At 47.3% G+C, this 25,472-nt stretch overlaps 1 protein-coding gene across 4 annotated transcripts in view; it reads left to right on the forward strand.

Moving 5' to 3' along the window:
- PEMT (phosphatidylethanolamine N-methyltransferase) overlaps positions 1-25,472 on the forward strand; it is a 119,469-nt gene that overhangs the window by 61,610 nt on the left and 32,387 nt on the right. For 3 of the 4 annotated variants that reach the window (XM_084818169.1, XM_084818167.1, XM_084818168.1), the window contains exon 4: positions 14,572-14,717. In XM_084818169.1, coding sequence (XP_084674295.1) covers positions 14,572-14,717 — 146 coding nt within the window. Of the gene's footprint in view, positions 1-14,571; positions 14,718-15,008; positions 15,042-25,472 lie in introns of all 4 variants that reach the window. The other variant, XM_084818166.1, reaches the window with a different exon arrangement.

The raw sequence follows: 25,472 nt of genomic DNA on the forward strand, positions 1-25,472 counted from the left end.
GATAAGTGTGTTTGAGGTTTGCAGCGCGAGCCTCTCACCGGCCAGTTTCACAGTGGGCGGTCTAGTCGCTGCTGTTTGTTTCTGGGACGTTCTATAAACCCTGGTATCTGTTTCCTGATATAAACAGTGCCTGGTAGTAAAAGGAGGGATACTCTGTGTTTACAGAGTCTTGTTGACAGCCTGCTAATGAACTCAGTAGTTTCTCGTAAAAGATCACGCATGCCATTCAGGCGATGAAGAAGATGGATAACTATGAAAGAGCCCTCAGTGAATTTGCTACCTGGGGTTGTGCTGATCCAGTCGCGCCTTCCAAGCAGGGGGAAAAGAGGCTGAATGGAGTGAATCTTCTTAATGAATCTTCCCCTTCAGTGCTGCCTGTAAGGCACACATCTGCAGGAAGAGTGCAGCGTAGTGCTTAAGACAGGAGTGCACAACCTGTAGGCCCTCAAGGCCTTAACTGCACACCCCACAGCTGCCCTGATCCCCTCTGCCATATTCCCTCCCCCTACATCAATTTCCTGCGATTATACCAGTGCTACCAGCAATGCAGATCACTTTTTCCAGTGAAGGAGGGGGTTAAGAGAAGGCTCTCCTCTCCCTCTCCCGGGGATCCTCATAGAGATCACTTTTTCCCAGTGCTGCTACCTGTGAGGAAAGGGTGATCTGTATCAGGATCACTGGTGTATGTGTGTGTGTGGCTCCCGACTTCTACGCCAGCATCTCATGCAGCCCTCTGAGCCAAAAAGGTTGTGCATGCCTGGCTTAAGAGAATGAGCTGGCAAAATCCTGAGTTCAGATCTCCCCATCATCAATAACTACGGTGGGAGGCACTGATATTCATGGCCAGGGGTGTTGCTAGACCTGGGCCCATAGGGCCTGAGCCCTGAATCTATTTCCTAGGAGCCCAGATCTATGCACCGGAGCCCATTGGAACCAATGGGGGGGGGGTGCTTGGTTTAATTGCCATGCAGGGGGGTGATTTTCAAGACGGATTGGCACCAGGGAGGGAAGGTTTAACTCCTCCCTCCCCACATGCTGCAACACACACACACTCCCTTTAGCTTAAGGAAAAGCCATTTCCATTGGTTTGGGGTGATCTGGGGCAGGGTGCAAATGAATTGGAGAATATATTTTATTTGAGCTTAGTTTGGTGAGAAATTGGCTGGCTTTGCCTCCTGCAAAATTTAAGCTAATCCTAACATTTATTTCTACATTTGCATATATAGAGTTCAGTGGACATACGCACTTTCTGTGCAGGTTTATGCCCCATGGACCTGGCCCCCAAACCTTGTCAGGGCCCAGCCTCATGCTCTGTATACCAGCTTTCCTGTGGCATCCGGCTGGCCGCTGTGAGAGGCAGGAAGCCTGACTTAGTTGGGCTTTTGGTCCAATCTGGCTGGGTTCTTCCTGCGATCTAAGTAGCAGAACCCATGGAGCGAGTTCTCGAGCAAATGTTTAGCCTTTGGTTTTGAGCGATGCTTGATCAGCTGCAGTGCTGGCATGACACATTTTTGTGCCCTGTTGAGCCTGATAAGAACATACGCAAATGTTTTTATCATACAGCCGGGAAAAGAAAAGAGTAGCCAAAATGTAAGGGAAAGAAGTCCTAAGCAGTGCCTGCTCACCTAATGCAGGCTCTATAATCTCAGCGTCTGGTGACGTCAGAAGAGCAAGGCTGCCTTGCTATGTCACTTCCCGGCTTCTTTCTTTCTCTTTTATTTTCTGACTCACCAAATACTTTCCCAATAGAAGCACATCTCGTTGTCCTATCCGGCTGAATAAAGCCAGGCTGTGCATTAGGTAGCATCGCTACTTTAGGTCGTCAGCTGCGGCTCTTTCCAAAACCTTGCTTGTTTCACTGAGCTGAGTGACCATTAGAGATGACCTTGTTCTTCCTTTGACATTCAAGAGATTTCTGCCTGGCTGCTGTTTAATAGGATCATCCTATTGTGGTTTACTTCTGGGGTGGAATGAATGAGGCCAATTTTTGTAGGACTATGACTACGTGAAGCTGCCTTATGCTCAAAGCGATGTATCCTCCATGCTGCAAAGAACCGGCACAGGGTAGAGGTTGGTGTCAGACTAGAACTTGAGGAGAACTGGGTTCAAATCATCCGTTCAGCCATGAAGATGATGGGAGTGACTGTAGCTCAGTGGTAGGGCACTTGCTTTGCATGTAGAAGGTCTCAGTCTCTGGCATCTCCAGTTATATTTATTTATTTAAAGTATTTTTATGCCACTGCTCAGCCAGAAAGGCTCCCATGTAAAGGTTTACGTATAAAGAATTAAACAAGGCAGCCCCTGCCCGCAGACTTACAACCTAAAAAGACACAACACACAAGGAAAAAGGAATGAGGACGGAAGGGGTGGGGGGAATAGGATAATAAGATCAGGTAAGGGGAAAGACCTCTGCTTAAGCCCCTGTAGAGCCAGTCTGATAACAGGGAGCTAGATGGACAAAATATATGAGGCAGTTTCCTGTGCCACTGGACCAATCACCATCTTTCAGCCTAACCTCCTTCACACGGTGTTGTGAGGATAAAAAGGGGAGCAGGAGAGAACTTTGTATGCTCCTTGAAAGAAGGAGCTCCTTGAAAGAAGGGTGGGATAAAAATGTCATGAATGAAAAGAAATTCAGTAAGTGAATAAGTAAATGAACAAATTGTGACCAGTCGGTCAAAAGGAGCTGGGTGAATTCACATGGAATCATTTGCATGCTTTCTCTTGCATGTTTCATTTTGCATTCATTTGATGCATTGCATCATTCATTCAGTTTTGCTAACCACGGGAGGGACACCGAAAAGCCCACTTCCCCCAACTGCTGGGAATCTAATTCAGCAACTCCCCTCTGGCTTCCGTAGGCATTAGCCACACACTTTCAAGCATATCTTTTCAGCAATGAGGGTTAGAAACATGCTTACTTTTTAAAAAGTGGAAGCAGATGCTCAAGAAGCTGACTTCTGCGCCCACCGTCACATTCTGCCTACCACAGAATGATGGCACATGCATAGCTCTGCTTACTGCGTTAGACCACTGATCCATCATCGAGACTCCTATTTTTTTTTCTTCTGCCTGGCATCAGCTCTCTAAAGTCTTTCAGTTCTTGTGCTACCTGATATCCTTTCTCAACTGGAGATGGCATGGATTCAACCAGAGACCTTCTGTATACAAATCCCAAGTGCCCTACAATTGGGCAACAGCCCATGCCATAAACCAGGGGTGCAGAACCTCCAGTCTGTGGGCCAAATCTGGCCAACCTCAGGTCCAGAACTGGCCCTTCAGCATTCTCCAGATGGCCATCCCCTGGGCTCCACCAAGGAAAGTGAGGGTAAGGGGAGACATGATAGAAGTCCACAAAATTATGCATGGTGTAGAGAATGTAGGGAGAGAGACATTTTTCTCCCTCTCTCAAAAAGCTAGAACCTGGGCTCATCCTATGAAGCTGATCAGTGGGAGATTCAGGACAGATAAAAGGAAGTCGATTTTCACACAGCGCATAGTTAAACTATGGAATTCGCTACCACAGGATGTAGTGATGGCCACCAATTTGGATGGCTTGAAAAGGGGGTTAGACAAACTCATGCTGGAAAGGCTATCAGTGGTTACTAGTCCTGATGGCAGTGTGCTACCTCCGGTAGCAGAGGCAGTGAGTCTATGTACACCAGTTGCTGGGGAACATGGGTGGGAGGGTGCTGTTGCGCTCATGCCCTGCTTGTGGGTTCCCGGTTGATCGCTGATTGGCCCCTGTGTGAACAGAATGCTGGACTGGATGGACCCTTCGTCTGATCCAGCAGGGCTGGTGTCCTTCTGTTCTTATGTTCACCCCCTTTCCCCTGACTGCTGATCGTTCAGTGGCATCCCAGGTTTTGCACTGTTTATCACCCATTCTGAAACCTAGCAATACTTCTCCTAAAGCTTAGCTCCTGGCAGGAAAAGCTTTGAGCTAAAAGACACTGGCATTTTTGCCCCCACCTGCTTTTCCCCTTGGCTCCGCCCTGTTCTGCCTTCAGCCCCTGAGAGCTTCTCTGAAATTGCACTTGGCCCATGGGCTGAAAGAGCTTCCAGCGCCCTTGCCCTAAAGATATCTGTACGAACCTAGGATGCTGCTGTATTCTGAGTCAAGGCGTCTGCTCTGGGAATTGAACCTGAGGCCTCTGTCCTGCTCTAGACTGAGCCTTGGCTCTTTGCAAGAAAATACAGAGAGCCATGCAATAGACTAGTCAATCTGGCAAGCAAATGGTCACGCACACAGATTTCAGTCCAAGGAGATAAAGGCTAAGGCAAGAGTGGTCAAAATCTAGGCAGAAGTCAGGACACAGGCAGGCAGGCAGACAACAAGGATCAGGCAACAGCAGGAGAGGTCAAGGTAACAGGCAAGAGGTCAAACACAGTAAATCAGTCAGGTACGTTACTGAGTTCAGAAGCAGGGTCAAGAAACAGTCCGGGGTCAGTAGCACAGAGCATCCCGCACAAAACAAGGCATAGGAGACAAGGTAGCAGACACTGGAACTAGCAGAGGCCTTGTCCCAGCAGCTCTCAAGTTACCCATGAGAGCTGATATAGCTAAAGCTACTAGAACCCCACCCAGTTCTCCACTGCTTCCTATTAGAGGCTTGTCAGATGTCCTCCTCAGGAGGAAGGCCCAACTGTGAGTAGTCCCCTTCAGTAAGCGAGCACTCCTTTGCCTGGCCACCATCCTATCCTGGACCTTAAGGCGCCGGCGTTCTTGGGGGCTGTGTGGTGGCCCAGCATCTTCCTCTGCCTCAGAAGCTGAACTCTCCACCTCTCTAGGAGGCAGATTCAAGGGCATCACCCCTGAGGGTCCCGGACTGTCCTGGCTAGTGGCAGGGTCTCCTGAGGGGCCAACTGCCTCTGATGGTTCTGGCTCCTCCTCTGAGGATGGCTCCAGTGGCGGCAGGACACCTGGGACCATGACAGCCTCCCGCATGCAAAGTGACGCTTTTAACGAACTGGACTCTCAACCAGCATCTTCCGCCCCATCTGAGGGATCGCAAAACCAGCGAGCTTTGCAAGGGGCCAGCAGCACATCGTATCCTTGGGCTTCTTTGCGCTACAAAACAATATAGATTGGTTGGCTTGAGGCAGCGTGGCTCAGAATCCCCGTCGCTGGGGGAATTGCAGTGGCAGGATGCTCTCGCCCTCACGCCCTGCTTCTGGGCTTCCCAGCGGGCATCTGGTTGGCCACTGTGGGAAGCAGGATGCCAGACCAGACAGGCTCTTCTTCAGTTCTAGCAGGGCTCCTCTTGTGTCCCTCCCTGTGTGGAGTTTCCTTTATGGCGTTTTTCATGTAACTGAGTAATATATATTCTTCTCTTGTAACAGCCTTCCCCAACCTGGTCTCCTCCAGATGTGTTGGACTACAAGTCCTAGTATCCCCAATAGTCCCTCAATCTGAAGGGCATTAGGCTATCTTAGTGGACGCTGTCTGCTGGTTTCAGCCAGAACCAGTCAGACCTCTAAAGGAGCTATCCAGGGTGCTGAACCCTATCCCCCAAATAGCTTCAGCACCTTGGATAGCTCCTTTAGAGGCCTGACTGGTTTTGGCTGGAACCCGGAGCGGATACACTGCCCCACTGACATCGGAGCCATCAGCCTCCGCTGAGCTGTCTTACACTATTTGCTCTTTTATTTATGCCTCCCTCTTTTCTCACAAGCAAATGCAATGCATGGAGCAAACTGCAGTCAATGTACCAGTGGAAGGAAGGATACTGGCTTGGAATTTCACTCGGCCATCAAGGAAATATTGCATTTTATGGCTGAGGAAACATGACTCTCCTTCCACGGATCTTCTAGCGATGGGAAAGATGCTTGGATCCCCCACAACTCAGAATGGCCCGTTTTTTAAAGCACCTTGTGCAGAATTTGTGCCATCCTGCCTAATGATGCATATACTTTGAAATATAAGATTCTGAAACTATGAGAGCCATGTGTAGTGTAGTGTAGTGTAGTGGTTAGAGTGTTGGACTGGGACTCGGGAGACCCGGGTTCTAGTCCCGACTTGACCATGAAGCTCATTGGGCCAGTCAGAGTCTCAGCCTAACCTACCACGCAGGGCTGTTGTGAGGATAAAATGGAAAGGACCATGTAAGCCACCATGTGTTCCTTGCAAGAGAAAGAAAAGGCAGGATATAAATACAAGAACAAATAAATAAAATAAGGGGGTATAACCCAGTATGATAGATGATGGCCGAACTAGCTTTGTGATGTTGGAGATTTGTGATCAAGATATCTGGCAGGTTGTTTATTTTCGTAAGATCAAAGCAGTTGTGGGCCGGTGGCTAGATTGGAGCTATGTGTTGGGGAAATATGTCCTCCCCCTTCTCTTCCATGCTGTTTTTCTGATCTAACACCCCCACCCCTAGTAAACTTTGATTTGTTCCATATGGGGAAAAATACAGATGCCTCTGTAGAACAGGGAAAGTTGCAAATGGGATGGGATGGAAGCAATAGATGCCCTCGCTATTTTAAAACAAAACATTTAAGCGTTATATTTAATATGTTTCCCCCACTTTTATGTAATGTGATAAGTATTTTTTCACAACAATGAATAATAACGTAAATTGGATTTGTTGTTATTGAGACATAGCTTTGTAGATCTTTTTCTTTTTTTTTCCTGAGGAATTACAGGACTCTGGAATACATCTGGCATTAAAAAATATGTTTGCATATTATTTATTTATAATTCATAAAGATATTTCCAAGCATCTATTAATTACATTTAAATCCTACTTTTCTACCAAGGACCCAAAGGGTGGGATACATTGTTCTCCCCCTACCCTTCATTATATTTTCATGACAACCCTGTGAGGTAGGTTAGGCTGCTAAGGGGAGTGGCTAGTTCAGGGTCACCCAGCAAGCTCCAATGGCTAAGTGGGGATTTGAGAAAAGCTGTATCTAGAGATGCTGGGGATTAAATCTGCGACCTTTAGCTTGTAAAGTGGGTGCTCTACCACTGAGCTATGGGGATCTGAATGTGGATCTCTTCAGTCCTAGTCCAACACTAACCACTATACCACACTGGAACTCCTATGAAACACTCTCCAATGGGGCTTTCCTTCTTGGGGATTCTGAAGCTGGTCAACTGAGAGCCTGCCATCAAGTTTAGGAGCTTATAGCTGAGCTGGAAAGTGATAAGCAGTGAGAGAGGGTGTACTATTTCAGGCTGCAAGCCCTGTTGAATAGAAGGATTAACCCAACTGAGGATACTGCTGCACCCAGGTTCTCTGGGATGTGATCAACAACCAAGGGTTCAGCTCCAATAGGCAAGGCCAGGCACAACCAGGGTCAAGTTCCAAGGAGAATCTAGAAGCAAAGCCAAGGTCAGATACTAGACAGAGAAATCAAGGAGAGGCTAGCACCATGGAGAGCTCTGAGCTCTGAGTGGGCCTAGGCTAGAACACATAGAAGCTCAGCTTGTATGTTACTCCAACAACTGGCAGACTCAGGTTGAGCCTTAAGTAGGACTTTGGCTTCCTAGAGGCTGCTAGCTCCTCCCACACTCTGCATGAGGGAGGATGTTGGGGCCATGCTTGCTTTTGAAGCCTTTGGATGCAGCAGCAACTGCAAAGCAACTGGGTTGTGATGGTGGTCTCAGAACCAGAGACCACAGATTCTGAGGATGGCAAGGCAACCACCTCTAGAAACACTAGGGCTGCTCTCACAGGCTCTTCTGGTGTCAGGGTGGAAACTAAGGTAATAGAACCCCAGAGCAGTTCTGATTCTGAGGAGGAACAGCAATCTGTGGGAGAGGAGCGCGCTCATCTCTCAAGGGCACAGCAGCTGGTAGAGATTCCTCCTGCCAGCATTCCTGGGATAGATAGTGACCCTGGCAGTGAGAGACTGCGGGAGAGGGGCTTGCTGGATGGTCAACGCCAACGCCGGGAGCAACAACAGCTGGAGGGTGCGGAAAGGAGGCGTAGCGCTCGTTTGGCGTGCAAGCAACGGTCGCATCCCAAGGACCCAAGGGAAAGAGGGAGGAACTCTCCCTAGCCCATAAGTTCAGGGTCTTCCCGTGATTCTCCTTCAAACGGGGACCAACGGCCTAACCTGGAGCATAGGCTACTCTGCTGTTCCTTGCTTAGTCGCTGGTGATCAGCATCTGAAAGAGTCATTAAGTTGTAAAAGGATTAAAGCCTTGAAAAGAATCCTTTTGTCTGTGTCTTGAGTTAGCTATTGGAGTAGACTGAAAGAGGCCGCCAGGGCGCTCCTGACATCTGGGGCTGAGGCAAGAGGGGCATAGATGGGTTCTTCTGTGACTACATCCTCTTCCAAGTCTGAGAGGTGTATATCAGAGGCTTTTCCTTCTCAGGAGGAGGAATCAGAACCCTGGGTCATCATGACCAGGGGGTTGGGCTGGGGTTGGGGTAGGGGTGGGGAGGTGGCATGATCGTAACAAAGAGAAAGAGATAATTTTAGTGGAGGCAAATATGGGCAAAGGAGGAGTTGACGCCAAGAAAAGGATGCTTGTTGAGATAACGGTTACATACTGACCCAAATAACGCATACGCACAAACAGGCCTTGTTAGACAAGCAGGGTCATTACCCGCCAGAAGACGCTGTGAAGGGAAAGAACAGCTGCAGAGGCTGGCAGGAGAAGCTGATTTTGTTATAATAAAATACCAAATCTTGGGCTTATGAAATGTTTGACCCTTGCCAGCAGGGAGCTCTTCGAGAGCAGATGTGACACAATAGTGGGTCCCCTCACCTTTGTCCTCCCAGCCAATAGGAGCACTTGCTCCTGGCCCAATTTGCACCTGGGGGGGGGGCTGAGCCACCCCGCAGATCTCTGGTTTCCATTGAATGTTGTAATCGGTGACCCCTGCCTGGCCAGCCGTGAAGCACCAGCTGGAGAAGATCCAGTTTATGCCATGTTTGGTCCAGGACTTGCAGGTCTCAGCTCCACTGGGTTTAGTTGGGGTTACTTCGTGGCAGGAGGAGCTTGGAAATGAGGGCACTGGGCAGGGTGTTCTGACTCCCCTAACAGGGGAAGGGCGGGTCAGTCTATGTGAACTTGATCAGCCTTCCCAGCCCAGGTCGTCACCTGTCCAGATTCGGAGAAGCCATAGCCTGACGGCGGTGTTATTCAGTGGAGGCTGGTGGCTCCGATTTTGGTGGGGCTGTAAAGCCATTCTGGGTTTCAGTCAGAACCCGCCAGACCTCTAAAGGAGCTATCCAAAGGGCTGAATCCTATCCCGAAAATGGGGGCAGAACTTTGGAAGGCTCCTTTATTGTTCTGGCTGGTTCTGACTGAAACCTGGAATGGATTGACAGCCCCACCGAAATCAGAGTCTCCAGCCTCCACTGGTGCCATTATTATCACATTGTTATCTTTTCTGCACCAGGTTAAGACCTCTTTCTTTTCCCAGGTACTTGGCAGCACATGATGAGTTTTAATTGGTCCTACATGTGTCTTTAGTTATGACTGACTGTTCAAAGTCGTTTTGTGTTACATGTTGTTTGTGTATATTGTCTATCTGTTTTTATGTAAATCGCTTTTAAACTTGGTATATTGTATTTTAATGTTTTAACTTCTGTAAACCACCAAGAGAACTTTGGCTATGGGGCGGTATAGAAATATAGTAAATGATGATGATGATCATGACAATAATAATTTTTATTATTTTTATCCTGCTCACATCATTTTTTTTTTTAAAGGAGACACAGATCCTGCCTTCAGGTGTACAAACGAAAAAGACAAGACATGCAAGGGAATTGGAGTGGAGGGGAAAATGCTGGGGAGGGAGACCACTTTGACAGTGCCGGGAAAACAAGTGGCGAGTTGTAAACAGGCATTGACATTGAGATCCCGTCTGAGCCAGGATGAACTTCCCTTCCTGGTGGATGGAGGTGCTGCCACTGACCCGCTGCCCGTGGTCCCCCATGCCTGCCAGCAGGGTCAGATCCTGCCTTGCCAGGAGTAGTCCAGTGGATCAAAGAGAGTGTAGTACCAATGACAGGGAGCTGTCCAGCATGGGGCAAAGGAAGAGAGGTTGAGGTTGGCTTCAGCGAGGGCTAGGCTCCAGTAGAGCAGTTTCGTAGGTGATGTTTGCCGCACCGGCCCTTCTTGGCTTGTCATCAGGGTCCCAATCCAGAGCATTCATCCTTCTCACAAGGAGGGCTCACAGAGATCTGACATGCTGCCAGGTGAGCTCTGCACCTCCAGCTTTACTCTCAGGCTTCCTGGAGGTGATCCTCCAGGCTTTGCTCTCCAGGCTGACTGGAGGTGATCCTGCTGGGTCCGGAGCAGGAGTAGGGAAGCAGTGCAGGCACTTCATCCAGCACCATGGCCTCCTTCAGTGGGGTATCACCCCAGGTGGTGGTCTCAAGAGGGCTGTTATTGGCACCCTCGGACTCCCCTTGAGTGCCATAAGCAGGAGGGCCAGCAACAGGATCCTGATCCTCTGAGGTCTCATTCAGTCCTGGGGTGGTTCCACCAGGGACATGATGGGACAAGACACCCAGCCAATGGTAGAGGGAGTGTGCTTGGGAGTTGCAGGACTTTTTTCTGTCTAAACTTCCATAGTATTGCGCCCTATGTGGCTTTTTCCTGGTGTGGCTAGTTTCTCTGGTACCCTCTTACACAATCATTTGCCTTATGGGTGGGCCAGTACATGTGGGAGCAGGTGATCCTTTATGGAGCCAGGATCCAAGCTGGATCTTAGCTCCATAAAGCCAGCACTTTGAATCAGGAAGCCAGTGAAACTGTTTTAAACCTGGCCTTCTGCCCAAACAGTCCCAGTCAGTAATCTAAGCGCTTGCATCCTGAACCAACTGTAGCTTCCAAATAGTCTTTAAAGGCAGCCCCATGTATAGCACATTGCAGTAATCTAACCTGAATTTCATCAGGGTGTGGATAATGGTGGCTCTGGTATCTCCATCTAGGAAGGGCTCTGGCTGGTGAAAGGAACTTTCTGCCACAGATGCTACTTGAGCATCAGGAGGGAGGAAGGCAACATATAACATAATAAGCGGCCCAGTTGGCTGAGATTATCTTCAATCTGTTACAAAATTATTTGGTGCTTGGGATCGAATTGGGGATGCTTACATGAGAGGCACATATTTTGCTTCGAAGCTCCTCCCGCTGCAGGCTGACTCGTGATGCCTGAAAGCAGCCTGAGAGCTCTTGTGTTGACAAGCTTTGTATCGACTGTGTACCAAGAGAAATTCGCTAGTTGCTCGGACTGCAGTTTTAACAAATGTCGTGAACTACAGATGCTGAACTGATTATATCAGCTGAAGAAATCAGTGTTTGTTGTTATGGCACAGAGCTGTAAGTAAATGCCCAGAAAATGTTCTGGGGTGAGAGGGGGAGAAAGGAGACCTGAGTTCATGTGTTATGCAAATAGAAACTCTGTTTAGGAAACCATAAATCATTACTCCATGAGAAGATGGTCCATTACCATCTGCAAACACTGTTCCTCTTAGCTGTAGCTAAAATGCCAGGTGGCCCAGTTATGAGATGCTGATGGAGGTGGCTCCTTGTTTACTCAGGTACTGAGGCATGAACAGAACAGGTATGGCGGTGTGAGGAGAAAGGGGAGCATGAAGCCTTGAGCCCAGTTTTTAGCAGAACTTGCAAGCTTTAAGGTGGTCACTTAATCAACTATGTTTTTAGTTGATTAACCAGCCCAGGGAGCAGTTTTAATGAGCAGGGCTGAGAAGAAGGGCAAGCTTCTTTATGTTTTGAAGCTCTTTTGATTCCGCTGTGTTAACTGTGAAATGGATTAGAAAAAGATTTTTTTAAAAAAAAGATCTGTTTTCCCTCTAGCAATGAAGGGCAGCTTTTCTAATAAAATTGCAAGTCATCTCATAACGTCTTATGTTTTCTTCAGACAGTATCTCAGAAAGGAGCCAAATTCCAGCTGTAGATCCATGTTAGTCTGTTGCAGCAAAAAAGCCATGAGTCTGGTGGCACCTTAAAGACTAACAGATTTATTATGGCAGGACTTTTCATGGCCTAGTGCTGACTTCGTCAGATGCATGGAAACACGTAAACCGATCAATAAAATATATTATGTGCTCTAAGAACACTGACAGTTTCCAAGCGTAGTAACAGTAGCAACACAAGGACAATTGTGTTTTTGTGGTGACCTCTTGCATTTCATGGTCTTTGGGATCTTCTCTCTCGCTCGCTCTCAATCTCCATAGTGTGTGTGTGTGTGTGTGTGTGTCCATCCGCAAATTCATCTCGCATACCTGATGAAATAGGTTCTAGTCCAAGGAAGCTTATGCCACAATAAATCTGTCAGTATTTAAACTACCGCAAGACTGTTTGTTATGCCTCTATTGAGTGTTGATACTGTACGAATTTACTTAAATTTAATTAATCAAACTGTTAAAAGGCAGTTGATGGATCAACAAAAGAATTCTTTCATTGCCCTGATTTGGGGGCAGGAGTTGAGCATGTAGACATTGAAACATTCCGCACTTCTTTTCTTCCCCATCCCCAACAAGAAAAATGGCATACCACATTCATAGTGAAGCATGTGATTCAGGTGGCAGTCTTATGCACACTTACCTGGGAGTAAGCGCCACTGAACACCATGGGGTTAACTTCTTTCTGGGTAAACCTGCATAGGATTGCACTGTAAGTGAATGAGCTGCAAACTCCACAGTTCATGTGGACATTGTACCCGGGCCTTGCCTGTGTTCGATTGTGCTCTTTTTTCATTGTGTTGGAATGGGGGAAGTGCACATTTCATATGGGGAAAATGCACCTTTTTTTAAAAAGTGCACCTGAATGTGCACTTTTCCCCCATAGTGTGAGGCATGAAAATGTACATTTTTGTAAAAATGCACACTTTTTAAAGTAGGCATTTTTAAAGTGAGCATTTTTCAGCTGCACGTTTGGGAATTTGGAAACATCCTTGGAGAACGTGTGCTGCTGCTTGCATTCGTGTTCAGGGTTGCAAGTGGGACAGGTTTGTATTATTTGTGAACATAAATGAAATTGTACATCCTTACTCCCCCTGCCTCCCAATTCCACCTGCAGATGGGAACTGGACTGTCAGTTGAATTTTACTTCAACCCTGATAACAGCCCATTGTCCTCCACCGCACCTGAGGGCAGCAGGGTAGTTGGGGGTGCAGGACAGCCTGTGTGGCTCACAAAGCTCTGTCCTGCAACAGAGGGGAAAGGCACAGGGCTCAGAAGTAATGGCCAGGGAACTGCCACTGCTGCCCACATCGTTTGCCACCTGAGGCAGTTGCCTCACTCTGCTAATGGAAGGGCTGGCTCTAGGGCGTTTATTTATTTAAAACATTTGTATCCCGCCCCATATCATTATGATCATGCGAAAAGACCCAGTATCAGCCTTCCTTCCAGGGATGCTGGAATTGCGATACACATATGAAGTCGTAGTATTTGGCTTAGCCAGCTGCCAGCAACAGAGGAGAACCATGTACAATTGGCAAACCAAACAGAAATGGCAAAAAATTGCCAGCACACAGATGCCTGCTTGATCCAAGGCAATTTCCCATCACGGTACAATGCTGAGTTGGGAAAACAGAAACCAGACATGAGTTCAACACCACCAGGGCATGAAGTAGCCCTTTTTGTTAGGCTTGGCCAGTGCTGAACATAACCCAGATAGGACGTTCACGAGGTTTAGTTTCAAAATAAATATCGGCCATTTTCCAGAAAGAGTTCTTAGCCATCCCATCCCCAAATTCCTGATCCGCAGCTCCAGCTGTGGGAAAGGTTTTGACGCTGTGTTCGACATGTGAGCTATGTAAAATATGCAACTCTGTGGAGGTGTACAGAAGGAGGGGAAAGGACGGAGATAACGGAGCAGGTCTTTTTCAAGCTTGTCTGGTGATGAATGTTTGAATTTTGGGCTCCGTAGTTGGTGATCACGGAGGAGCTCAAAGTATTTGGCCATTGTAAGACACATGTACAGTAAAACTTTCCACTCTTAATGCAATCCAGCTGCTATTTTTAGCTTTGAAGGAATGCTTCAACCCAGGAAAACTCTGTTGGCCAAGGCTATTGTGGGCCTTGTAAAGTCTAGGATGCTGAAGTTTCCTCGGGAAATTGCAGGAATCTCTGCTGAACCATGCCCTTAGACCAGCCTTCCCTATGTGTTGGATTGCAACTCCAATCATCCCCTGCCAGCATGGCCACCTGGAGGGCACGAGGGTGGAGACAGCTGCTTAGTTTGAGTTCCTGGGGGGGTCCAGGGGGAACAATATTTGGGCAGGATCCAAAGAACTCATCATAATATCAAACATGTATCTAGAGCTTTGAAAAACTTAATCCATACAACAACCCTGTGAAGTAGGACAGTATTATGATTATTCCCATTTTGCAGACGGAGGAAGTTGAGGTTGGGGGGGGGAGTTAGTTGCCTAAGGTCAAGAGGCAAGATTCAAATGGGGAATTTCCTGATTTGTACTTTGGTTTTTAGCCACCGCACAGCACCAACCATGCAACTAATTCCAGGCACCACAGGGGGGTGTTGAACTTGGCTAACACCCCCGCTCTTCCCCTGCCCAAGATGGAAAGCAGAACCGGGGCGGCTGGGTCACATCCTCTCCTTTCTTTTCCCTGCAGTTTCACAGAAGCTCTAAAGAGTCAGCCCAAACTGAAGGCCCTGGATTGTGTTTTCGGCTACTATGCCAGCGTGGCGATCATGGCCATCGGCACCGTGTTCGTAACGTCCAGCTTCCTCGCACTGGGTTTCGTTGGAACATTCTTGGGTAAGGCTCAGGTTCACATTGTGTTACATGATGTGGGCATCATACTAGACTGGGTGTCAGCCCAGGGCGGCATTGTGTCCTGCTACGCCGAGGACATTCCTGTATTTCAGGGGGGACAGAACTACTTTAAGCCCAGGGGCTGTATTCCACTCTAGTGAAGCTCTCGGGGGCCACATTCTGAGGGTGGATGGGGCCAGAGGTAAAAGGGGGCAGGGGCCAAAAAAACACCAGTATATTGTAGCTTAAAGCTCTTATTGCCTGTCAATAAGCCTTTCCATTTCCACCTTTTAGAATGGAGGGAAAAAAACTACATAAAGGTGCCAGGTAAAGACCTTTTTTATTTTCTCAGCATTTTAGCACTCTAGTCTTTTAGCTCCGCTGTTTGAAATCTGTATTTTAAATCTCTGCATTGCTGCTAGGTTTCATTCTGGTTGTACTTTTATATTGTAGCTTTACACTTTCATATTTTATATTACTTTATGTTGTACTTTGTGGTTTTAATTTTTGTGAACCGTCCAGAGAGCTTCAGCTATTGGGTGGTATAGAAATGAAATAAATAAAATAATACATAAAATAAAAGCCGGGAAACCACCAAACCATCAGTGACTTGGGGAAAGAGGATGAAGCCAGTGGAACGAGACCCCTGGAGAGGTTCCGCCCCGCTGCTGTGTTTGGAAGTGTGCTCTCTTTGAAGGCTGTATCCAAGTCTGGTTTAAAGATAAAGAACTCTTAAGAAAGGAGAGCAGCAAAGGCATTGAAACTGCTGCCTGTCCACATGGTTAGCAGCACCTGGACAGCAGTCTGAGCATATTGGTCAATTTTCCCCACTATGTTGAGATATATTGCATTTCTGTTGCAATTATAGTAGTTATTTCTAAATGTGAAACTATACACCTAAATTAGCATAGACACATTTTATGCAGGTCAGTCGCCTCCCTTGTCCTCTTCTCTGGTGATGCATTTCCTCTTTTTTGGCAGTGCGTAAATAGCCACCCTACTTTAGCAAGGGTCTGGCTCCAGACACTCAGGTTCTGGGTTTGAGAGGGAGGGTAGAACTGGCTCTCTATCCAAGCGGGCCAGAATCAGGTTTGTGGCCCAACCTGGGCAGGGATCAAGATCCAAGGCAGCACATTCTGCGCAGACTGAGGAGCAAGGTCTGAGGAGGCGCGGGCTTTATAGGACCTGGTGGACCAGGATTGGCCCTTGTGGGGTCACCTGAGAGAATGCTCAAGCAGGCTGGTACTGCAGCTTAGATGGCTGCACCTGGAAGGCACAGATCTCCGTCTTCCTGGCTTGCAGTTGGAACAGAACACCGGAAGTGCGGGAGGCAAGGCACCAAGCCCTGCAAACCCTGCAAGGCACCAAGCCCTGCAAGGCACCAAGCCCTGCAAACCCTGCAAGGCACCAAGCCCTGCGACTGCACCTTATGGGGGGAACACTGTAGTTATTTACTTAGATAATGTATAATTCGCTTTTCAGTGCAGTAATGCTCAAGGTCAGGAACACTAGTGTGGGTAATGGGGAGCCAGGATCTCTGTCCGACATAGGCGTCGTTGGGCACCTCTTCAAGGGCCCACACCCCAGCAGGGGCCTGCTGAAAAGAGCCCCCTGGGGTTGCTCCCTCTCTTCAACCTTGCAACCTGCTTGTTCACGTGCCTCTTGCTCCGGCCCAGACAACAGTGGTGGTGAGAAGGAGGAGCAGCAGATGCCACGGCCCACTTGCTCGCTGGCTGTCTGCCTACCAAGCCAGCACAGATGAGAAAGAGGATGACAGGCAACAGCAGCTGGTGACGATGGTGTACCGCTGAGGGAGGGCATCTTGCCCAAGGGCCCTCCAGAACTTGGAGCCAGCGCTGCTGCCCACCGGCTCTCATTAACGGGAAGTGGCTATAAAGTGGCTTCCTGTTCAAGATGGGACTTTGCTTGGGCATCCATTGTCTTCCCTGGCTCTGATTCAGGGCTTGTTCTATGGCTCAGGCTTCCTAGACACCATGCAACGCTGCCGTGTGGCAGATATCGGCAACAGCGTTCCCGCCGCTTGACATCCAAGGCCTTGCAGTGTATCGATCAGTTTATCTAAGATCTTCCTTTACCCTTGGAAATGAGGTCATGAGAAAAAAAAATGAAAGGGGGGCTTTAAAAAACCCTCTCCCTTCTTCCAGGCATGTAGATTTATGTAAACACAACGACATAAACCCCCACCTTTTCCACTGAGCTTTTGGCTTAACCCTTTCACCCTCATCCTCAGCTGAAAGAAAGCCTTTTGGAAGCACATGTGATTATCTTCATACCTTATTTATCCTTCCATCTCCCCCCCACCACCACCATTGTCACTGCATCATCTCCCCCACTGTCAAAATTCAGCTTGTAAGCCACTTTGGACAAAGACTTGTCTTATTGGGAGGGAAATTGTTTCTCCGTCATTCTGCCAAATGCCACGTGCAGTAATGGTGCTGTATAAATGATAAATGGAAATGCAGGTGGGATCTCTGCATAATCCATCAGCACGCAAACGGTTCAGACGGTGATGCTGATGTTGGCTTTTTATTTGTTTTAATACACAAAGGAGGGTCTGAAAAATGGGGAGGGGAGGGGGTTGCCATTTTGCCCTTCCCCTCCCACTTTTCAAGAACCTGCAGCAGCTGGGTGTAAACGGGGCCAATGCTCTCTTAAAGAGCATAGCAGGGTCTTCACATTGTTTGCAGAAGGTCTGATTCATCGCAGCCAAGGATGATTTGTTTGGATGTCATTTCCGCTGACATGCAAAACAGGTGAGTCAGGATGAGCAGAAGGCGTGACCTGCTCTGATAAAGAGTCACCTTCTCTGGAGCCTTCCTTGACGTGAAACGTTTCAGACACTCATAAGCACAGTCAAGTTCGCCCCCACTTACAGTGACAGCTCCATCATAGGGCATATCGGTGGCATTGCCGGATTGGGGAGTGGGGAGCTGGGGGTGGGAATTATCCCATCATGCCTCATTATGGGGCTACGAAGTACAAGCAGAAGCACCCGGGGGACCAGAGGACGGGGAGATGTTTAACGTGCACCACTTCAGAATTTTTGTGGTGGGACCGTAAGAAATGAAAAGATGCTTTAAAAAAAAATGAAATTGAGAACCACCCAGGCTGGTTTGTGCACACAGATTCATGACATGAGGAAGGACCATAGCACACTGGCAGTTTTCTATCAAGCCCAGCAATCGCCAAAAGGGGCTGTAGCTCAATGGCAGGGTAGCTGCTTTGCATGTAGAAGGTCCCAGGTTCAAATCCCCGGCATCTCCAGTTAAGACCAATTCTGGCCCACTTGCACTGGCTGCATATGTGATTCCGAGCCCAATTCAAAGTGCTGTTTTTGACCTATAAAGCCCTACGCAGCTCGGGACCACACCTGATGGAACTCCTCTCATGGCATGAACCGACCCGTACACTACGCTCTGCATCTTAGGCCCTCCTATGGGAGCCTCCTCCGAGGGAGGCAACAAAGGAGAGGGCCTTCTTGGTGGCGGCTCCCCATTCATAGAATCATCTCCCTGACAAGGCCTGCCTGGCGCCAACATTGCCATCTTTTCAGCACCAGGTTAAAACTGCCCTCTTCTCTCAGGCATCTGGCAGTGTATAATGAATCTCTTGATTGTCTCTGGCTGATGGATTTTGTTTTAGATACATGTTGTTGTTGTGCATGTTATTTGTTCTATGTTATTACGTGGATGGTTTCATATTTTATATAATGTATTTTAATGTTTTTTAATTTTCGTGAACCGCCCAGAGAGTGGTATAGAAATATGTGGCGGTGTAGAAATATAATAAAGGAATGAAAAAAGATAAGGGAGCAGGCGATGGGGGCCAAATCTGCCCTCTCCAGGGTTCCCAATCTGGCCCCCTGGGATTCCCCAAAAGTCCATGCCTTCCCTAGCCCTTTTCCCCCCACCCACTAATCACTGGATTATTTCCCAGCTTTGGCGTGTATTTCTCCCCCTTCTAAAAGGTTCAAATGCCTCTTCCAAAACTTAGCTACTGGCAGTAAGAGATGTAAGATGAAATATGCTGGGTTGTTTGGGTTTTTTCCCCCGCTCACCACTGGAATGTGTCCCCCAAGAGATGCTTCTCCTAAATGGATTTCAGCCCTCGGTACCAATAATACTGGGCTAGATGGACCATGGGTCTAATTCAGTTTGTTTGTTTGTTTGTTTGCAATATTTATATACCGCTCCACATCAATGATTTCAAAGCAGGGAACAACAAGATAAAAGAATAAAACCCCATAATTAAAACAATTAAAACATTTTAAAAGAACAGATTCTGAACTTAATAAACCACAGCTGGTCACTCAGGGAAGGCCTCTCAAAATAACAGTGTTTTCAGGAGGAGCCGAAAGCAACACAATGTTGGCGCCTGCCTGACCTCCAAAGGCAGGAAGTTCCACAGTAAGGGGGCCACCACACTGGAGCCTCTTTTCGTGGTAGGCTTCAACCGGGCCATGGGTCCATGTGGAACCACCAGCCAGCCCTCCAATGACCTCAGTGACTGGGCAGGTGGGTAAAGAAGGAGGCACACTGTCAGGTCCCAAGTTGTTTAGGGCTTTGTACACTAGTTGTTGTTGTTGTTCAGTCCTTAAGTCGTGTCCGACTCTTCGTGACCCCATGGACAATAGCACGCCAGGTCTTCCTGTCCTCTGCTCTCTCCCGGAGTGTGCTCAAGTTCATATTCATTGCATTGGTAATGCTATCTAGCCATCTCATCCTCTGCCGTCCCCTTCTCCTTTTGCCTTCAATCTTTCCCAGCATTAGGGTCTTTTCCAGGGAGTTTTCTCTTCACATTAGGTGGCCAAAATATTTGAGCTTCAGCTTCAGTATCTGTCCTTCCAGTGAGCAGTCAGGGTTGATTTCCTTTAGGATGGACTGATTTGACCTCCTTGCAGTCCAGGGGACTCGTAAGAGTCTTCTCCAGCACCACAGTTCAAAAGCATCAATTCTTCGGCGCTCAGCCTTCCTTATAGTCCAGCTCTCACAGCCATATGATACTACTGGGAAAACCATAGTTTTGATTATACAGACCTTTGTTGGCAAGGTGATGTCTCTGCTTCTTTCTGTGCTGTCTAGGTTTGCCATAGATTTCCTCCCAAGAAGCAAGCATCTTTTAATTTCATGGCTACAGTCACCGTCTGCGGTGATCTTGGAGCCCAAGAAAATAAAATCTGTCACTGCTGCCATTTCTTCCCCTTCTATATGCCAGGAAGTGATGGGGCCAGATGCCATGATCTGAGTTTTTTTAATGTTGAGTTTCAAGCCAGCTTTTGCACTCTGCACTTTCACCCTCCACAAGAGGCTCTTTAGATCCTCTTCGCTTTCTGCCATTAGCGTGGTATCATCTGCATATCTGAGGTTGTTGATAATTCTCCCGGCAATCTTAATTCCGACCTGTGATTCATCCAACCTGGCGTTTCTCATGATGTACTCTGCATATAAGTTAAATAAGCAGGGCGACAATATGCAGCCTTGTCGTACTCCTTTCCCAAATTTCAACCAATCGGTTGTTCCATGTCCGGTTCTTACTGTTGCTTCTTGACCCTCGTACAGGTTTCTCAGGAGACAGGTAAGGTGGTCTGGTACTCCCATCTCTTTAAGAATTTGCCACAGTTTGTTGTGATCCACACAATCAAAGGCTTTAGCGTAGTCAATGAAGCAGAAATAGACGTTTTTCTGGAATTCTCTTGCTTTCTCCATGATCCAGCGAATGTTGGTGATTTGATCTCTAGTTCCTCTGCCTCTTCTAAACCCAGCTTGTACTTCTGGTAGTTCTCGGTTCACACACTGCTGAAGCCTAGCTTGTAGGATTTTGGGCATAACCTTGCTGGCATGTGAAATGAGCACAATTGTACAGTAGTTTGAACACTCTTTGGCATTGCCCTTCTTTGGAATTGGAATGTAAACTGACCTTTTCCAGTCTTGTGGCCACTGCTGAGTGTTCCAAATTTGTTGGCATATTGAGTGCAGCACTTTAACAGCATCATCTTTTAGGATCTTAAATAGCTCAGCTGGAATACTGTCATCTCCGCTAGCTTTGTTGTTAGTAATGCTTCCTAAGGCCCACTTGACTTCACTCTTGAGGATGTCCGGCTCAAGTTCAGTGACCGCACTCTCATGGCTATCAGGGACATTCAGATCTTTCCTGTATAGTTCTTCTGTGTATTCTTTCCACCTCTTCTTAATCTCATCTGCTTCTGTTAGGTCCCTGCCTTCTTTGTCCTTTATCATGCCCGTCTTTGCACAAAACGTTCCCTTGAGATCTCCGATTTTCTTGAAGAGATCTCTAGTCTTTCCCATTCTGTTGTTTTCCTCGATTTCTTTGTATTGTTCATTTAAGAAGGCCTTCTTGTCTCTCCTTGCTATTCTCTGGAATTCTGCATTCAGTTGGGTATATCTTCCCCTTTCTCCCTTGCTTTTCGCTTTCTTTCTTTCCTCAACTACTTGTAAAACCTCATCAGACAGCCACTTTGCTTTCTTGCATTTCTTTTTCTTTGGGATGGATTGAGTTGCTGCCTCCTGAACAATGTTACGTCCATAGTTCCTCAGGCACTCTGTCTGTCAGGTCTAATCCTTTAAATCTATTCGTCACCTCCACTGTATATTCATAAGGAATATGATTTAGGTCATACCTGAATGGTTTAGTAGTTTTCCCGACGTTCTTCAATTTAAGCCGAAATTTTGCAATAAGAAGTTCATGATCTGAGCCACAATCAGCTCCGGGTCTTGTTCTTACTGACTGTATAGAGCTTCTCCATCTTTGGCTGCAAAGTACATAATCAACCTGGTTTTGATATTGACCATCTGGTGATGTCCGTGTGTAGAGTCGCCTCTTGTGCTGTTGGAAAAGAGTGTTTGCTATGATCAGTGTGTTCTCTTGGCAAAGCTCTATTCGCCTTTGTCCTGCTTCATTTTGTACACCAAGGCCATGCTTGCCTGTTATCCCGGTGATTTCTTGACTTCCTACTTTGGCATTCCAATCCCCTATGATGAAAAGGACATCTTTTTTTGGTGTTAGTTCTAGAAGGTGTTGTAGGTCTTCATAGAACCGATCAACCTCAGCTTCTTCGGCATCAGTGGTTGGGGCATAGACCTGAATTACTGTGATGTTGAATGGTTTGCCTTGGATTCATACTGAGATCATTCTATCATTTTTGAGATTGTACCCCAGTACTGCTTTTCTCACCCTTTTGTTGACTATGAGTGCTGCTCCATTTTTTCTAAGGGATTCTTGCCCACAGTAGTAGATATAATGGTCACCTGAATTAAATTTGCCCATGCTTGTCCATTTGAGTTCGCTGATTCCCAAGCTGTCAATGTTCAATCTTGCCATCTCATGTTTGACCACCTCCAGCTTACCTTGATTCATTGATCTGACATTCCAGGTTCCTAAACAATATTGTTATTCGGTCAGTCGCTTCCGACTCTTCGTGACTTCATGGACCAGCCCACACCAGAGCTTCCTGTCAGCCGTCGCCACCCCCAGCTCCCCCAAGGTCGAGCCCGTCACCTCCAGAATATCATCCATCCACCTTGCCCTTGGTCGGCCCCTCTTCCTTTTGCCTTCCACTTTCCCTAGCAAGTTGTTCTTTACAGCATTGTTCTTTACAGCATTAGACTTTGTTTTCACCACCGGACACATCCACAGCTGAGTGTCCTTTCGGCTTTGGCCCAGCCGCTTCACTCTTTCTGGCGCTACTTGGAAATTCCCTCTGCTCTTCCCCAGTAGTGTATTGGACACCTTCCGACCTGAAGGACTCATCTTCCGGCGTCATATCTTTTAGCCTTGTGATACGTTCCATGGGGTTTTCTTGGCAAGAATACTGGAGTGGGTTGCCATTTCCTTCTCCAGTGGACCACATTTTGTCAGAACTCTCCGCCATGACCTGTCCGTCTTGGGTGGCCCTGCACAGCATAGCTTATGGCTTCACTGAGTTATGCAAGCCCTTTCGCCACAACAAGGCAGTGATCCATGAAGGGGTTGTACACTAGTACCAAAACCTTAAACCTGGCCCAGTAGCAAATAGGCAGCCAGTACGGTTCCCTCAGCAAAGGCGTTACATGCTGGAAAGGGGCAGCTCCCGACAATAGCCGAGCTGCTGCGTTCTGCACTAGCTCCATCTTCTGGACCAGACTCAAGGGCAGCCCCACATAGAGTGCATTGTGGTAATCCAGTCTTCAGGTGACTAATGTATAAGGCAGCTTCTTATGTTTTACAAATGAATGCCATAATAAATTATGTGATGTGTAATGTGAGGCAAACCTGGAAGTTTCTGCAAAAGGTCTGAGGAGTTTTTGAGGAAAATGAAAAGAGTTTCGATAGAAGCGAGCGTAGGTAGTTGCATCCGTAAGGGTGCAATCCTGTACATGTTTAGATGGGAAAAGCTTCCACAACTCCCAGCATTCCCCAGTCAGCATGTTTTTGCATCAGGATTGTGCCTTAACTGATGTAGTCCACAGTGCTGTTCATAGACGCATCCCTGCGTTGATGGGAAGACTTCAGAACAACGTAGCCATATCGATAGATATAGATATACAGATAACTGTGCTGAATTGTGTCCCTGTCACCTCCTCAAGACTGGGAACCCAAAAGACTTCTGATTATGGAAGCAGCAGGTGCTGTAGAAACCTCTGGTTGAATGGCTACAGTTTGGTTTCTTCTAATCAGGCAATTAGTTTTCTCTTTTTAAATAGTACGATTAAAACATCCAGCCACTGCTGGGACATTTTGGGGGGTCCTAAATGTAGGCTAATGGGTTGGAGTGGCACGTAGTGAATCACTCTTACTAAACTATTTCTCTGTATCCTCCCAATTTCCTTCACAGCAGGGGTGGTTCAGGCCTCTATTTTTCAATGGTTGGATATTTTCACTTTGAGCTCATGTAAGCCCATTTTTCTTTCTTGAGTGCTGACTAATGTTTTATTTTTCTGTGTGCGAGCAGTCAGTAGGGCAGCTCACCACCCCTTTTATTCCCCATTGTTCTTCCACAATCGGACCCATTGTGACACCGCCTGGCACTCCCTGCAATCCTAGTTTTTAACGCGGAGAGGCTTTGCCCTATTTTCTGTCCTGCCTCGCAGTTAATGCAGGCCTTGAAGGAGGTAATGAGGCTTTCATGGAGGGAGGGGAGGGCGAGGAAGAGTGCATTTGTGAGTCCATCCATCTCAGGTCCCTATTATTGTTATTATTACCTCCAGCAAAAGCAAACAAACCAAGATTTCATGTCACTGTGACTTAGCCAAATTCTGCCCTGCACATTCTGTTTGTAAACCTATTAGCTGGAGAGAACAAAGAGTAGTTAAGACTCAGCAGGCTGCTTTAACAGACCGGTGGAAGCATATGGGAAGATTTACAGGGTGCCCCAAATTTCCTTCGTGGGGGGCCAGTTTAGAACCAGGGGAAAGTTCCAAAATCGTGGGTTACTAACACAATGAGTCACCTCCCTCCTCTTGAGATGGGTAGACTATATTTCGGGCCTTAAAAATATCTACATAGTCTCTCAAAGACCTTACGATAGCGCTCTGAGGTAAATGTTGATCTTTTTAAAAAACAACGTTGATTTGTATTTTTATCTTGTGCTAGCAAATTCCATCCTTTAACTATGTGCCAAGTGAAGGAGTACTTCTTTTTATCTGTCCTGAACCTCCCACCATTCAGTTCCATGGGATGAACCTGGATTCTAGTGTAATGGAGAGGGAGAAGAACCTCTCCTTATTCACTTTTGTCACACTATGAATAATTTTGTACACCTCTATCATGTCTCCACACACTCTCCTTTTTTCCTAAACTAAACGTTTCTGGCCATTGTGACCTTTCCTCATAGCGGTGTTTCTCAGCCCCTTGATCATTCGGGCTGCCCCCTTCACTTCAGACCATAGGCGAGGGAACTGCCATTTTGAATGTTCCTCTGCGTTAAGAAAACTATCACAACATGGAGCAGGTTGAGGAAGGCCCTTTCTCCCTGATGTGCTACATTTTTTTAACTTGCAGAGAGAATGGTCTTACATGAGGAGCAGTGATCCAGTCCGCTCTATTTCCACATGATTTTGCTGTGTCATTTCTTCTGAATGTGTAGACTAGGTGGAAGAGACAAGCTAGACAGGGCAACAGACGTCCCTCAATGAATATCCCAGTCTTTGCAAATATTTGCAAACAACAGCTGGGCAGGAAGGCATGTATGGATCACAACCACAGCACTGGGAGAGAGGGGTTGACCCTTTACCCTGCGTGATCTTCCTAATGAACCCCTAAGCTGTTTTCACCCCATGCAGGTTGTATATGTGTAGGTGTTTTCTTATGGGGCAAATCATAGTTTGTGTGGGGAATGGCTTTCATTAGGAGACACTGGCTGGGCTCGCACAACATGCTAACCCACACTCAGTGGTTGAGTGTGGGTTGTTGTTGAACCGTGGGTTATCGTGTTGTCTGAACGCAGCGTGTTTTCCACCAGGTGGCTTATTAACCAAGCAGTGTGGCTTGTTAAATACCCTGAAGAACCCAACAACAAATCATGGGTTCTCATGGTGGCTTGTTCGAGAAAAATAAACCACACTGCATGGTTAACAAGTCGCCCTGCGGAAAACGCACTGATTTCAGACAACATGATAACCCACAGTTCAACAACAATGCACTCTCGACCACTGAGTGTGGGCTAGCATGTTGTGTGAACCCAGCCACTGTTTCCTGCTCAGCTACTTTTTGCCAAAATTTGCAGAGCAGAGAGTTCCATGC

Source organism: Heloderma suspectum, chromosome 12 (genome assembly GCF_057233095.1).
Source record: "Heloderma suspectum isolate Gila_16-S chromosome 12, 16-S_ref, whole genome shotgun sequence".
NCBI lineage: Eukaryota > Metazoa > Chordata > Lepidosauria > Squamata > Helodermatidae > Heloderma > Heloderma suspectum.